This window comes from Leishmania mexicana, chromosome 13 (genome assembly GCF_000234665.1).
Source record: "Leishmania mexicana MHOM/GT/2001/U1103 complete genome, chromosome 13".
Classification (NCBI taxonomy): domain Eukaryota; phylum Euglenozoa; class Kinetoplastea; order Trypanosomatida; family Trypanosomatidae; genus Leishmania; species Leishmania mexicana.
In genome coordinates this window covers 517,467-532,063 of record NC_018317.1, presented here as the reverse complement: position 1 = coordinate 532,063, position 14,597 = coordinate 517,467, and the positions used below count along the sequence as shown (strand labels likewise).

The window sequence follows — 14,597 nt, the reverse complement described above, 5'->3', positions numbered from 1 at the left end:
ACCCCGCCCCCCCCCCCCATTCCCTCCCCCCCCCTTGCACACACACACACACACACGCAGACCCTTCCTTGCGCACGATACTGGGGGTTTTGCTTGTTTTCCTTTCCTCGCCCCACCTCCCCACCACCACCACTCCTGCCTCACTGGAGCGCCACCTCACGACCTGTTGCCTTCTCGTGTTGCACCACTCACCTTTTGGGGTCGTCTTCTCCTTCCGTCATTGCGTACGTGCCGAATTTCTCAGCCGCCCTCCTCTTTCCCTGACGCTCACACGGAGACACACACACACACACACCGTTTCGCGTGCCGTGTTTCTGTGTGCGTCTGACGCGGGAAGCCTTGAACTGGCCTCCCGCTGCGTCCCCCCTCCCTCCCTTCCTTTGTTCAATGGAAAGCGCGGGCCTGTGTATATGAGCGTGTGTGTGTGTGCTTGTGGTACGTCTCCTCTCTTCCTGCTCCGTTCATATACCCCCTAGGTGCTGCGGCAATCATGCCCAATCAACCGGCGTGTTGGCGCAAGTGCCTTCCCACCAGAATCCTCCCAGGCAAGCTCTCCAAGTCCTTCTGCTGTTTTAGCGCAGAGGCGGACGTGGACGAGGATGACGAGGTGATCGTGTACTTTAACAACCCAGAGGCGAACGCGCAGTTCAAGTACCCGTCGAACTTTATTCGCACCTCCAAGTACTCGCTGATCTCCTTTCTCCCACTCAGCCTCCTGTTCGAGTTCAGGAAGGTGAGTAATTTGTACTTCCTCATCAACGTCATATTCAGCCTCATCCCGGGTGTGTCTCCGCTGAATCCGGCGACAGCGATTGCGCCGCTGTCCTTCGTGCTCCTGGTGGCAATCATCAAGGAGGCTGTGGAGGACATCAAGCGACATCGGGCCGATAACCGTGCCAACTCGGTTTTAACGCAGGTAATGCGAAAAGGCAAGCTCGTCTCGGTGCACAGCAAGGACATCCACCCTGGTGACGTCGTACGTATCAAGAACAGTGAGGAGGTGCACGCCGATGTCGTCATGCTCTCCTCGTCCCTCGAGGAGGGACAGGCCTTTATAGACACGTGCAACCTGGACGGCGAGTCGAACCTGAAGCCACGCAAGGCTTTGGAGGTGACCTGGGGCCTCTGCGAAATTGAGACAATCATGAATACCACAGCTGTGTTGCACACGAGCAAGCCAGACCCAGGGTTGCTGTCGTGGACGGGGCTGTTGGAGATCAATGGCGAGGAGCACGCACTCTCGCTGGACCAGTTCCTGTATCGCGGCTGCGTGTTACGCAACACGGACTGGGCGTGGGGCATGGTTGCCTACGCAGGTGTCGACACGAAGCTGTTCCGAAACTTGAAGCCAAAACCGCCAAAGTCGTCGAACCTCGACCGCAAGCTGAACTACTTTATCATAGCCATCCTCATATTCCAGAACATCATGCTCTTCATCTTAGCCTCCATGGCAGTGTGGTGGAACAACAAGTACAAGGAAACGCCTTACCTCCGCTTCTTTATCAACAGCCGCCAGAACATAACGCTGTGGGGGTACCGTTACTTGAGCTATTTCATTTTGCTGAGCTACTGCGTGCCCATCTCGCTGTTCGTCACGATTGAGTTGTGCAAGGTGATCCAGGCGCAGTGGATGCGGATGGACTGCCTCATGATGGAGTACATGAACAACCGCTGGCGGCACTGCCAGCCGAACACGTCGAACCTCAACGAGCAGCTGGCAATGGTGCGCTTCATCTTCAGCGACAAAACTGGGACGTTGACAGAGAACGTCATGAAGTTCAAGCAAGGCGACGCTCTCGGTATTCCGATCGAGGCCGACAGCCTGGACAAATGCATCGTGCAGCTGCGCAAGGAGGCCGAGTCGAAGAGGCTAGGCCCGCTGCAGGAGTACTTTCTCGCGTTGGCCTTGTGCAACACGGTTCAGCCCTTCAAGGACGACACGGATGGCCTCAGTGTCATCTACGAAGGCAGCTCCCCAGACGAGGTGGCGCTGGTCGAGACCGCTGCTGCTGTCGGCTATCGCCTCATCAACCGTACGACAAAGTCCATCACGCTCCTCCTGCAGAATGATACGCGTAAGGTGTACAACATCCTCGCCACACTGGAGTTCACGCCGGACCGCAAGATGATGAGCATCATCGTCGAGGACAGCGACACCAAACAAATTATGCTATACAATAAGGGGGCCGACAGCTTCATCAGGCCGCAGCTGAGCCGCGCCCCGGATGTGCAGGAACACATAGAAAGTGTTGACATCCCTCTGACAGAGATGTCCTCGTCGGGGCTCCGCACACTGCTGGTGTGCGCCAAGGACATCACACGCCGCCAGTTCGACCTGTGGTACGAGAAGTTCGTCGAGGTCGGCAAGTCTCTGCAGAACCGCAGCTCCAAGATTGATAAAGTCTGCTTAGAGATGGAGCAAGACATGCGACTCGTCGGCGCCACCGCCATCGAGGACAAGCTGCAAGACGAGGTGCCTGAGACACTGTCGTTTTTCTTGAACGCCGGTGTGATCATTTGGATGCTCACTGGCGACAAGCGTGAGACTGCCGTGACGATCGCTGCAACGTCGACCCTGTGCGACCCGCGCAACGACTTCATCGACCACGTCGACATTGGGCATCTGAATCCATCGGACCCCAAGGCGATTGAGCGCGTAGGGCGCGACCTCGACGTGGTGGAGCAGCACATCGCGCTCAAGGGGACCCACAAGGAGCGGCGCTGCACCTTGGTCATCGACGGCCCGGGGCTGAACATCTCGATGGAGCATTACTTTAACCAGTTCCTGCGCATCTCCCATCAGTTAAACTCCGCCGTCTGCTGTCGTCTCACGCCGATCCAGAAGGCAAGCGTCGTTCGCATGTTCCAGAAGTCAACCGGTAAGACAGCGCTGGCCATCGGTGACGGCGCCAACGACGTGTCCATGATCCGGGAGGGACGTGTGGGCGTGGGCATTATTGGGCTGGAAGGTGCACATGCCGCCCTCGCCGCCGACTACGCGATTCCGCGGTTCAAACACCTGCGCCGCCTGTGCGCGGTGCATGGGCGCTACTCGCTCTTCCGAAACGCCAGCTGCATTCTGGTTAGCTTCCACAAGAACATCACCGTGTCGGTGGTGCAGTTCATCTTTGCCTTCTACGTCGGCTTCTCGGGGCTAACACTCTTTGATGGGTGGATGCTGACCTTCTACAACGTCCTGATGACAAGTGTCCCGCCCTTCTTCATAGGCATATTCGATAAGGACCTCCCCGAAGAGGCCCTGCTGGAGCGGCCGAAGCTGTACACACCGTTGTCGCATGGCGAGTACTTTAACGTGACGACGCTTCTGCGGTGGTTCGCCGAATCACTAATAACAGCATTGATTCTCTTCTACGCTGCTTATCCGACATTGGTCCATCAAGACGGTTCCCATCAACGCTACACTGGCGCTGAGACCGGCACGCTCGTGTTCAGCGGCTTGATCCTCGTCATTCAAGCTCGCTTCGCCCTGCAGATCCGCTACTGGCAGTGGCTGCAAGTTTTCGGCATGGTGATGGCACTGTCTTTCTTCCTGTTGTTGTTTCTCGTCTACTCCGCCATTCCCTCGATCTTCAGTGACACGAATTTCTACTACCAAGCCTTCGACCTGATGTCGACCGCCAAATACTGGTTCTTCCTGCTCCTCTACGTTGGTATCGAGTTGGTGGCCGTACTCGGCTTCATAGTGTTCCAGAAGAGCCTCTTCCCTACCCTGCGCGACGTCGCGGAGCGACAGCACGCCCTTCAAAAGAGTGGGCGGCGGAGGAGATCGCTCGATAGTGCATAAGAGGGCAGAGAAGATCCAAGCACTGGGGGAGGGGGGAAGCGACACTAGGAGGAACGTGTGGCGCTGGACCGTACGGTGGCTCGAGTGGATGTCTGCGCTTGGTGGTCACTTGGCGAGGGCGGAACGTGAGCAGAGCGTCTGGGAGAGGAGTGCGTGCACGTGTGAGTATTTTTTTGGTATGCAGCTGCACTCTTGTCGCTTGCTACCCCTGCGTCGCCTGTACCTTTCTCTCTGTGTCGCTGTCGGGATGCGCGTGCACCTGCATGGCTTTGGCTTTTAGGGAGCTGTTCCCTCCTATTTCCTACCTAATCCACATCAAACATGAGTACGCGGTTTTTTTTCGCGTTGTTGCTCACTTTACTTTCACATGCATGTCCGCCTGCCTTTGTGTGTGTGTGTTCCTCTCTGTGTGCGTTGGTGGGTGGTGGGTGGTGGGTGGGTGGGGGGGGGGACATTGTGTACGTGTGTGTATGTGTGTGCCGACAGCTGTGGGCTGTCGAATGCTTTTGTTTCGTTCTTTCTTTGTTGTTGCGCATCTGCGTAAGTCTCCTCCTGCTCTGCTGTTTTCGTTTGTCGTTTTTTTTTCCGTTTCGTTGGCTTCCTCCGTCTTGTAGGGTGGCGCACGGTCCATGAAGCACACGTGCCGGAGACGGCGACGATGCCGAGGTCGGCGCCTCACACGTGCACACAGAGGGACCCCACGCCCCGTCGCCTCCCTCACTCCCTCCCTCCCCCCGTTGCGACGAACCCGAACAAAAATAACAACAAAAAAAGGCCCGATTTGTACAAAGCAAAAAAGTGCGTAACACAACAGGAGAACACACTCGTATGAAGAAACATGTACACACAAACAGAGACACACGCGGACACACAGACATATATATATATATAGTATTATATATTGTATCATATATTATATATATAATATATATATATATATATATGCTATTTTTGGTTTGCTTTGGTTGGTTTAGCCGTGCCCTCATGACCGACGATACTTCATCCTAGTCTCGAGATCGAGTACCCACTCTTTGGGTGAGGGAGGAGTCCAAGGCAGCCGTCTCTCTCCCCTCCCCCTCCCCGCTTCTATCCCCTGCCCATGCCGAACCACTTCTGTCGGTGACGCCCCCCCCCCAGTGCACACGCCTGTGCCATCCATGTGATGGGCGAAGCGTCCGCGTGAGTCGAGCGCATCCCACCCGACCCTCGCACTGCCCCCTGGTGTGGGGAGCCTGGGGACACCCCCGAGGGACGCAGCAGGTGGGGCGACCTGCAGAGAGGGTGTGAGCAGAGTTTGTGGCGGGGACCGTGCTCAGTGGACGGAGTCGGCGCACTGCTGTGCCGGCGTGTGCCTGCTGCTGCTTCTGCGCACCGCGCGGATGGTGGGGCCTGCGGCAGGGCCAGCGTGGCGGGGGAGGGAGGGGAGGGGGTGCAGTGTGGCGTGTAGCCGGTGCTGTGTGACAGAAAGAATGCACACGCGTTGGCAGAAAAAAGCAACCTGTGTTTGTGTGTGCATTTCCGTCACCGTTACACAACGGTCTCGCTGCTTAAGAGAGCACGGTGCTCTGGGGACTCTGCGATGGTGTCTGTTGCGCTTTCTTTTCTTTTTCGTTTTTTTTTCTGCCTTCAACTCTGCAATGTGTGTGTGTGTGTGTGTGTGTGTGAGCGAAAGCCGTTTTGGCGGAGGCGATGACACACAATGCGCAGGACTCGTTTCCTTTTCTTTCTTAGCTCGCATGCGCTTGTATTTCACTTGTGAGGAAGTGTGCGTGTGCGTGTGCGTGTGCGTGTGCGTGTGCGTCGCCTCAAGCGCTCCCCTTTTGTGTTTTTTTCTCGTGCGTGCTCGTTGTCGAGGTGGCTCCGCACTCTCGGTCTCTCATGTCCACCTCCCCCCTCCCTCTCTCATCCTTGCCATGTACGTGCATCTTTCTTGTGTCTCCCTGCTGCCCATCTAGCTATTTATGACGGTGAAGGCGTTCCTTGGAAAGTGAATGATGACTAACTCGCGCTCGCTCGCTCTTTCCCTTCTCCTTACCTTCTCCTCTTGCTAGGCCGGCACGCCAGTGCACCCGTCCCGGCGGACATACATGCACTCCCTCATGTCTACCTCTCCCTCCCCTGTGTGTGTGTGTGTGTCTGTGTGTGTGCGCACCTGTCTGTGGGTGCTGTTTCGGTCTCTGTGCACACTTTGTAGGGACTTCAGTGTGCGACGAGATCGGAGGGGGCGATCGACTTTTCTTTTGTGTGTTCAGTGCAAGCGAGGTTGTTATTCCACCTATCAGCGTTACCGGTGAACTCCGTTTCACGCAACAAAGAGTTCCAGCGCCCTTATGACCCCTTCTCACTCTCTCTCTCGCTATTTTCCGCTGTCCCGTGCCTTCAGAGGAAGCCCGGCGCCATGGCGACCCGCGCTCATGTCTCCATCCGGTGAGACAGGAAGAGGGAAGGACATGTGGGCCCGCAGTCTCGTCAGTGCACGGGCACAGGCGTACACGCGTATGCATGTTCTTGTACGAAAGACGCGCTCAACTTCTGCCGGCATGGGCTCGGTGTAGGGGGGCATGATGGCACACACCCCAAAAATCGGACTGATGAAGGCGAGTATGCTGACTCGCGAATGACTCCGATCTAGCGTTGGCCCTTAGCTCCATCTCCTCGAGCCTCACCCTCATCATGGCCGCCCTTTTCTCTCGTTGTCTCTCGCGCATGTCGGTCAAGGATCGACAGGTTTTCTTGCGCACGACTGCACACCTGTGCTTGTGAAGGAAACAAGCGAGAAGCACCATCAAAGGACTCACGCAAACAGCGAATCATAACCTTTCATCGCCACTGACCTTCTCATTACTGCCGGGCCTGACACCGCGCAACATCTTGCGTTCTGCTCTCCCCCCCTCTCTTTTCTCTCTCTCTCTCACACCATCGTTTCTCTCGCCTTTCTGAGGTGTATGTGGGGAACGGTAGTGGGGGCTGTCCGTGTGGCCAAGCGGCAACGCGAAAGAAGACTGCACATGATCAGGTGTGTGCGGTCGACTGGTGAAAGATACACGGGGGAGCTCGCACACGCCGAGACAGCGAGAGGAAGAGCACGTAGGCGACTCTCGCAGGAGCAGCAGTCCAGGGCAACATGTCGACGCTCTCCTATCAGCGGCAGTACCAGCAGATCCTGGCGGATCTGGCCGAGGTACAGCGCGAGGATGTGTACGTGAGCGCCCTGCGCGTCCCTATGGACGCCAAAGCACGGCATGCGTACTACGTGCAGTACTGGCTTTCTCTCTACGTGCGGTACGTGCGGCTGGCGCGGCAAATTGCCGTCATCCATGATACGGAACTTCAGCCACAGCGTCGTGGTGATGTGCGGACACTACTGGACAGCTGTCTTGGACGCATGCTCGAGGCGCGCCATAATATTGTTGAGCACTGCGGCGACTATGTGGCGCTGGACGACACGCTGGAAGAGATGAAGCTGTCCCCAGAGGATCTGGAGCCGCCGCTGCCAACGTACCTGCTTGAGGATCGCCGCGAAGCTCTGCTGCAGGAGCGGGCGTACGTCCTGTCTCTGCAGCAGCACTACAAGGAAACGGAGCCTGAGGTGGCCCCAGTGGCGCTCGCGGCAGCCGCGCACAGTGCGGCGCTTTTCGCTGAGGACCCCACCAAAGCTCTGCCACCGTTTCCCACCACTGTGGAGAAGGCAGCGACGACGGCAGATGGCGACTCGGCGCCCATGTCTGTCCAGGAGGCTGTGCGCATCCTCCAACTCGCTGAGCGTGGTCGTCAGGCTCGGCAGCGGGCAAAGATCCACCTGCAGCTCTTCCGCCAGCAGCAGTACGCCGCCGCGCATGGGTCAGAGCTGCAGTCTCTGACGGGCAAGGATCGTGCGGCGACCATTGTACAGAAGGTGGCTCTTGGCTACCTTGAGCAGAAGCGTGCCAGGGTGCGGTACCAGCAGGAGCAGGAGTTGCTGGGGATGACCAGCACGGCGGCTATTCGCAGTAATGCGGCACGAGTTGCTACCAGCGTTCACCACGACGATCGAAAGGCGCGGCAGCGAGTGAACCAGGCGGAGCTGTTGCAGAAGACGCTGGAGATGAGCCGCCAGTTGAAGAGCCAGGAGGGGCCCAAAACGCTTGAGGTGATGCTCGACGAAGTGTTGATGCACATGGCCTATGCGCGCCTCGATGGGAAGGCAAAAGACGGCATTATGGACGTTCCAACAGCGGAGGACGGAGGCACATTGGCACTGCTCGGCCGCAGCACTCGCAAGGCTGGCTCGGCTGGCGTGTCTGTCGGAGTGGAGCCGAGCGGCAGTGGGAAGGCAAGCCTTAACGGGACGGGTTACAGTAGCCGCTCGGTATCTCGTGTGTCCGGAGGTGTCGCAGGCACGACTGCTAGTACGCAGGACTACCCACGTAAATCCTTGCGCCGCCCAGGCGATGGCGATGCCGCTGCTTCCGCCTCGACAGCTGCACCGCCCAGCGTCTTCCTTGATCACGTCTCCGCCACAACAGAGCGGCACAACGCGCTCTGGAAGGAGAAGTTTCACTGCACCCGCGTCGAGAAGGACGACCTGGACCAGCCCTATGACGAAGCTTTGCTGAGGCGGGAGCTGGTGGATGGCCCCCGCGGCATTATGCAGGACCTGCGCCAGTGCGTGGACCAGCTTGTGATGATGGAGGTGAACAACCTCAAGGAACGTCTCGAGGTGGAGAAGAGCGCTGGCAAGAGGAAGAAGGGCGGCCGAAAGGGTAAGAAGGCGAAGGCTGCCAAAAAGCCGAAGCTGCGCGACCCGACCAAGGGCGAAGATTTGGACTCCTGCCTCAACACCACCGTGTACGAGAACAAGCTGCAGCTGCCGCCGCCGGATGTGCGGCTTTCGTCCTTTGTCGGTCCCCTTGGCGTCTCGGCCGGGCCGCTGGATCGCCTGCTGCGCACGCAGACCGTTGACAAGGAGCTTGAGAAGAAGTGGAAGCGTGTGCTGCGCGGGTGGAACGACGACGTGCAACGGGCGATCGGGATGCCGAAGGAGAAGATGGAGACCCTCTTCAAGGCACACGTGCAGCAGTCCTCGTGGCTCAAGGACCCGTCTGCCGCCGAGGTGCGCGCCGCCGTCACCGACTACGCGGTGCTGCCTCTGGGGTCGCAGGTGGTGCACGACTTGGCGCCGCACCCGACGGGGCTGCTGCTCTACGGTGCACCCGGCTCTGGAAAGACCCTCCTCGCCTATGCCATCGCCAACGAGAGTGGTGCTCGCTTCTTCAATCTGTCACCTGCTAACTTCCTCACCACCAAGGGTGTTGCCAAGGTGGTGCAGGTTGTCTTCTACACGGCACGCATGAAGGGGCCATCGGTGATCTACCTTGACCACATCGAGAAGATCTTTCCTGGGAAGGCCGGCAGGCGAGGGACGAAGAAGGACGGCGAGCTGACGCGTGGAAAAAAGTTGAAGAAGGAGCTGCTCAAGGGCATCGCAAGTCTGCAGCCAACAGATCGTGTTTTAGTAGTGGCCACGTCGACGGAGCCGTGGTGTGCCGACACCGCCGCCCTGTGCAAAATCGTTCAGCGCGCCGTGCACCTCGCCGCCCCGGACTTTGCGACCCGTGAGGCGCTGCTAAGAACCTTCATCAAGGCGCGGCTGGATACGGTTCACTCCACCGCCATCACCCCTGCAGCAGAGGCATCCATCGCAGAAGCCATCCACCAAGTCTCCCTGCTCACGGATGGCTTCTCCGCTGGCCAGCTGCGCGACTGCGTCACGCAGACGCTCACCGCCCACCGAATGGAGCGGCTGGCCCATAACCCGATCGCAGCTGAGGAATTCGTCCCTGCGCTGGCCGTCACGGCCGGACTGAACGCTGCCCAAGTGCAGCGTTACCACGATTTCCAAGCGTCGCTGCCGGTGATGATGCGGCGGGCCAACGCCGTTGAGGACTTTAAGCCATCTGAGGATGAAGCGAAGCGCCGCTGATCGCTGCCAAACAGAGCGAAGAAAAGGAAATGTAGCAGCAGCGTTTACAGTGGGGGTGTGGGGGGTGGGTGGAGGGAGGGTAGTTTGCATGTCTGCGCACGGCTGCATGTCTACATGGGTGTGTCGTCTGTGTGTGTGTGTGCGTCTTTCTCTCTGTCTCGCTGAGGATGGCGTTGGTGACATGTATATTAGATGACCTGCGCGGTGGGCCTTTCTTTTTTATTTTTCAAGGGGGGCTGTTGGCGTCCCTTCACTATCCCTATGCCTTGATGCACCTCTGCAAGCAGGCAGGCTGGCAGGTGTGTGTGTGTGTGTGTGCATAGGTGTATGTAAACGCGACCCACTGATGTGTGTCTCTGTCTTGTCGAGCCATGAACGAACAACGTAATGACGGGGTCATTCCTCTCACCCATTCATACACTTCCCTGCTGCATCTCTCGTCCCCCCTCCCCCCTTTTCCGGCGTCTGTTCCTCCTCCACCTTCTCTCCCCTTGATAGTCGGAGACCTTGCTTGTTCGATGGAAGGGTGACATTTCTCTGGTGTGGGGGGGGGGAGGAGCAGACGCGGGGATGAGGAGCAAGTGCCCCGGGCATGACAAGCACGCGTGTGTGTGCATGCGTGGCTGGGCGGCAACGCCCCCCCCCCGTTGTGAGTGTCTCTTGCCTGGTCTTGTGAAGCAAGTAGAAAAGGGACATGGGGCCCTTTTTTTCCCTGCGCGGGTGCGGCCGCGCCCGAATGCCGTGCTGCTGCTGCTGCTGCTGCGCCCACACTGTGCAGCTCTGGTGTTGACCCCTTTTTCATGTCGCCGTTTTAACAGCATCTCCTATCTGTTTCCCTCTTCTCCTCTCGTCTCCGTCCTTTCCTTCTTCGGCACTGCCTCACATGACTGCACGGCTTCTCATCCACCTTCTCCGCACGCACACATGCGGGATGGATAGGTTGGCCCATCGAACAGCGAGCATCTCGGTATCACGTACCCACGAACGGTTCCCTCAAGCTTGTATACGAAAAGGGTTACGGTCAGCATCACCACCACGATTTCTTCCGTTCTTCCGCTGGCACACGAACATACAGATTTTGGTGTTTCCTCCGGGTCTGTATCTTTGTCCTCGACCTCCTTTGCGCTCACGCCAGTGAGGTGGAGGAGAGCGGCGCGCGCGGAAGCGAACCCTCTCCCTAACCCCGTCGCACTCTCTATCATCGAAAAAGGCGCGGTCGAAGTCGTGTGGCAACCTCTCAAAGCCACGACAACCTCAGCGCATCGCACCCACCACCCTTTCCCTCCCCCAAGCCTGGCGTGTTTGTACCTGTGTGTGTGTGGGCGTGGAGTGACGAACGTTGGAGAAGCGAGACGATAGGAAAGGACACGCACGCACGCACACGCAACTCTCTCCCTCCCCCCTCTCCCCCCTCTCCCTTCTTACCTCTGCTTTCTGTGGTTGTTTCACCTCTTATTGATTTGCTTCGACTGTGACAGTGGCTCTCTCCACCTCCGTGCCTGTGAGGAAGTGCGTCCCCATGTAAAGTGGGTGTTGGCCGTGCCCCTGCGCCTCGTACTGCTGATTTCTTTCACGCGTCCCACCCCCACCCCCACCACACACAGGTACACATACACACACGCACGCTGTCATCTCTTCTGTTTGCTGCTTGCTTCACTTTGTTGCTGTTTTCTTCCTTCACTGCTCTTTGTTTGCTTCTTCTTTTGTTTTTTGTTGTTGCTGTTGTCGTCGTTTCGACGCACCCATTCATCATGCCGAGCCACTCGCTCGACCGCTCGACCAAAGGGACGCACTTGGCGTCGAACATGCTGCCGAAAACCAATTCGCATGCGCCTTGCTCGCCCTTCACCTCACCAAAACTGCAACGCCACAACGACCCCTTAATGAACAGCGAAAACCTTCTCTTCAGCACCTTCGGCGCCGGCAGTGTCTCAGCAGCCACCCCAGCGACTGCCGCCGCAGCGTCATCCTCGTCGCTGTCACCTCTGTGCAAAGTCGGTGAAAATGGCAGCAGCTACTGCGCTGACGACGGTGGCGATCATCACGTTGGGGCGGGAACACCAAAGACTCCACTGCCGGCGCAGCCAACTCTCTTGTCCGACCGGTCTGGTGGGCGATCGGTGCTGCCAGACGCGTTGGAGCGAATCGTGCGCCGGTTCTCCACACTCATCACTACCTCATCAGCACATGAGGCTACCACCGCGGCGGTGCCTGAAAAGTCACCAGCGAGCCCGCTGGAATGGGCAAGTGCCCCTGCCGCGGTAGAGGACGCGACTACGTCAATGGGGGCCGGCAGCCGCAGTAGTGGCAGCGGCGGTACGACGAAGTCCTCCACCGAGAGCCGCGCCACAATACCACGGCCGTGCGTGCGACTCCCTCCCAAGATTAACAGAGCAGCTTCACTGCCGGCCCCGCCGGTGTTGCATCCACGGCGCGCCCATCAGATCCACCAGCCTCTCCAAGATCGCCAGCCGGTCATACCATGGAAACTGCGGCGTCCCACCAGCCCCCCTCACTCGCGGCCGTCGGTGGCAATGGCCGAACACCCATCTCCGCTCGTCATCAGCGAAGCCAAGACCAGCAACCGCCCGTCCGACTCTCTGCGCAGTCCAACATACCGCACCCGGGAGCACCTGCTCTCTCAAACCTCATCCTCGGTGTTGGCGTCGGTGGCAGACGACACTAGCCTGTCAAGCACGCCCGACTTCCAAGAGGAAGAAGGGGTACAGGACCTGGGGACGATTGACTTCTTCAGTGCACCGCCACGCAGCGGAAAGTTTTTGCCGCTGATCGAGTGGCTGCTGCGCCGTGGCGAGCGCGGTGACGTCGGCGCCCTCACGGCATCGCAGAAGGACAGCGACGAGCACACGCAGGCGAGCTTCTTCAACGAGGACTACATCCTGAAGTTGTGCGCTGCGGCGACGACGGTGCTGGTGGAGGAGCCAGCGCTGCTGGAACTGGAGGTGATAGCGCACGACACGCTGGTGGTGGTGGGCGACATCCACGGCCAGTTCCAGGACCTCTACACGAGTGTGCTCTGCCAGCAGTACGACCGGCGCCGGTGCAACCCCGAGGGACGCGATCACCGCTTCCTGTTCATGGGTGACTACGTGGACCGCGGCCCGCACAGCCTGGAGGTGATGCTGCTGCTGCTGGCGCTGAAGGTGGAGTACCCGACGCTAGTGTACCTGACGCGTGGCAACCACGAGGAGGAGAAGACGTCGCGCGTGTACGGCTTCTTGACGGAGGTGACGACGTCGCTCGGCGCCGCGGCCGGGACGGCGGTGTGGAGTGCCGTGAACAAGGTGTTCCTCGACCTGCCGCTGGCTGCGATTGTGCAGACACTGTACATGCGCTTCTTTGTGACTCACGGCGGCCTCTCGCCGGGCTTGCAGAGTGTGGAGGAGATCGCGAGCATCGATCGGCACAACTACAGCAGCGGCAACGTCACGGCCGCGGAGGATGACCTTATCACGGGCCTTCTCTGGTCTGACCCAACGAACGAGATGGCCATGTACAAGCAGAACCCCCGCGGCTGCGGCTTTTTGTTTGGCCCATCCGCCTCGAACCGATTCTGCGCCGACAACAACTTCGATTTCATCTGCCGCGCGCACCAGGTGGCAATGGACGGGTACTTCTGGACGCACAACGACCGCGTCGTGACGGTCTTCTCCGCACCGAATTACTGCGGCGTCAACGGGAATAAGGGAGCCGTGCTTCTTATAAAGGGGTGCTCCCGGCGGCCCATAGTGCACCAGTACGGCAGCGCAGACAAGAGCGAGGCCGCACCATCCCGCAAGGCAGACTTTGTGTACGCTGACATGTTCACATGATGCGTATCGGAGAAGATCTGCTGTTGGTTGTAAGCGAAGAAAAGGAAAGGGGAGAGCGAACGTAAGTATGTGCGTTGGTGCGTGAGATAACAGTCGGCGTAGAGCAGCTCTACAAGTTCCTGTCCACTCTCTACGGCTCTGGGCCTCTCCCATGCTCCATCCCTCACACACATACACAAACACACACACGCATAATACCTACCTCCTCCCCTCTCCATGCACACACAGTACACGCACGCATAGACACACGATATACAGACATGACACACGTGCGTACGCGGCGGCCTCTCAGTGTGTGCTGGCCTCGTTTCCTTCCCTTTCCTGTGCGTTGTCGCTGTCGCTGTCGCTGTCGCCCCCTCCCTCCCCCTCCCTCCCATCCTGCTGAGTTTGTGAGGATGATGATGTCTGATCATGCTCTTCTCTCTTTTATATAAACATTGGTCTATAAGTCTATCTATCTATATATATATATTTGTAGGCGCTTATGTGGCTAAGCCTGTTCTCTGCCTGTGAAAACTCGAACGAGGGCGGGCTGCGGACGACGATGGGTGATGGTGATGGTGGTAGTGGTGGTGAATGGGTGGTGATGGCAGCGGCGCCTAACAGCGGTCGACAGGCACGTTCCGCCCCCTCCCGTTGTTGTCACTCTCAGTGCGCCCTCCTCCCCGTCTTCGCGATGCCCTTATTCCGTCTCTTACCTCTTGCGCGTTCTTTGGTTCTTCTCTCACAGGGAGGACGGCCCCCTGCTGAGTCTCCCATTCGAGGATGTCGATCAGTGCGATCCCGCAGTAGTGAACGTGCGTGTGCGGCTGCGGATAGCGGAGGAAGGGAGGAAGAGATGAAAGGATGGGGACGAGTGCGGCCGCTTGTGCGGATCGTTACATCCGCCGATCCACTCCCTCTCTGCACTCCCCTCTCCACAGCTCACGCGAGTTTTAGTACACGAGAGCACAGCAGTTGAGACCCCAGCATGTTGGTGCTGTCAAGCCGGCGGGGG

General features: G+C 58.5%; 3 protein-coding genes across 3 annotated transcripts; all 3 read left to right on the top strand.

The window, feature by feature from the left end:
* Window positions 1-490: 490 nt before the first annotated feature.
* LMXM_13_1530 (phospholipid-transporting ATPase 1-like protein) lies at window positions 491-3,805 on the top strand (the record flags this gene model as incomplete). Its single annotated transcript, XM_003873305.1, has 1 exon — window positions 491-3,805. The coding sequence occupies one exon, from the start codon at window positions 491-493 to the stop codon at window positions 3,803-3,805; it is 3,315 nt and encodes a 1,104-aa protein (XP_003873354.1).
* Window positions 3,806-6,929: 3,124 nt separating this feature from the next.
* Window positions 6,930-9,767, top strand: LMXM_13_1520 (conserved hypothetical protein; the record flags this gene model as incomplete). The annotated part of the gene is made up of 1 exon (XM_003873304.1): window positions 6,930-9,767. The coding sequence occupies one exon, from the start codon at window positions 6,930-6,932 to the stop codon at window positions 9,765-9,767; it is 2,838 nt and encodes a 945-aa protein (XP_003873353.1).
* Window positions 9,768-12,301: 2,534 nt separating this feature from the next.
* Window positions 12,302-13,600, top strand: LMXM_13_1510 (putative phosphoprotein phosphatase; the record flags this gene model as incomplete). The annotated part of the gene is made up of 1 exon (XM_003873303.1): window positions 12,302-13,600. The coding sequence occupies one exon, from the start codon at window positions 12,302-12,304 to the stop codon at window positions 13,598-13,600; it is 1,299 nt and encodes a 432-aa protein (XP_003873352.1).
* Between the last annotated feature and the right edge of the window lie 997 nt (window positions 13,601-14,597).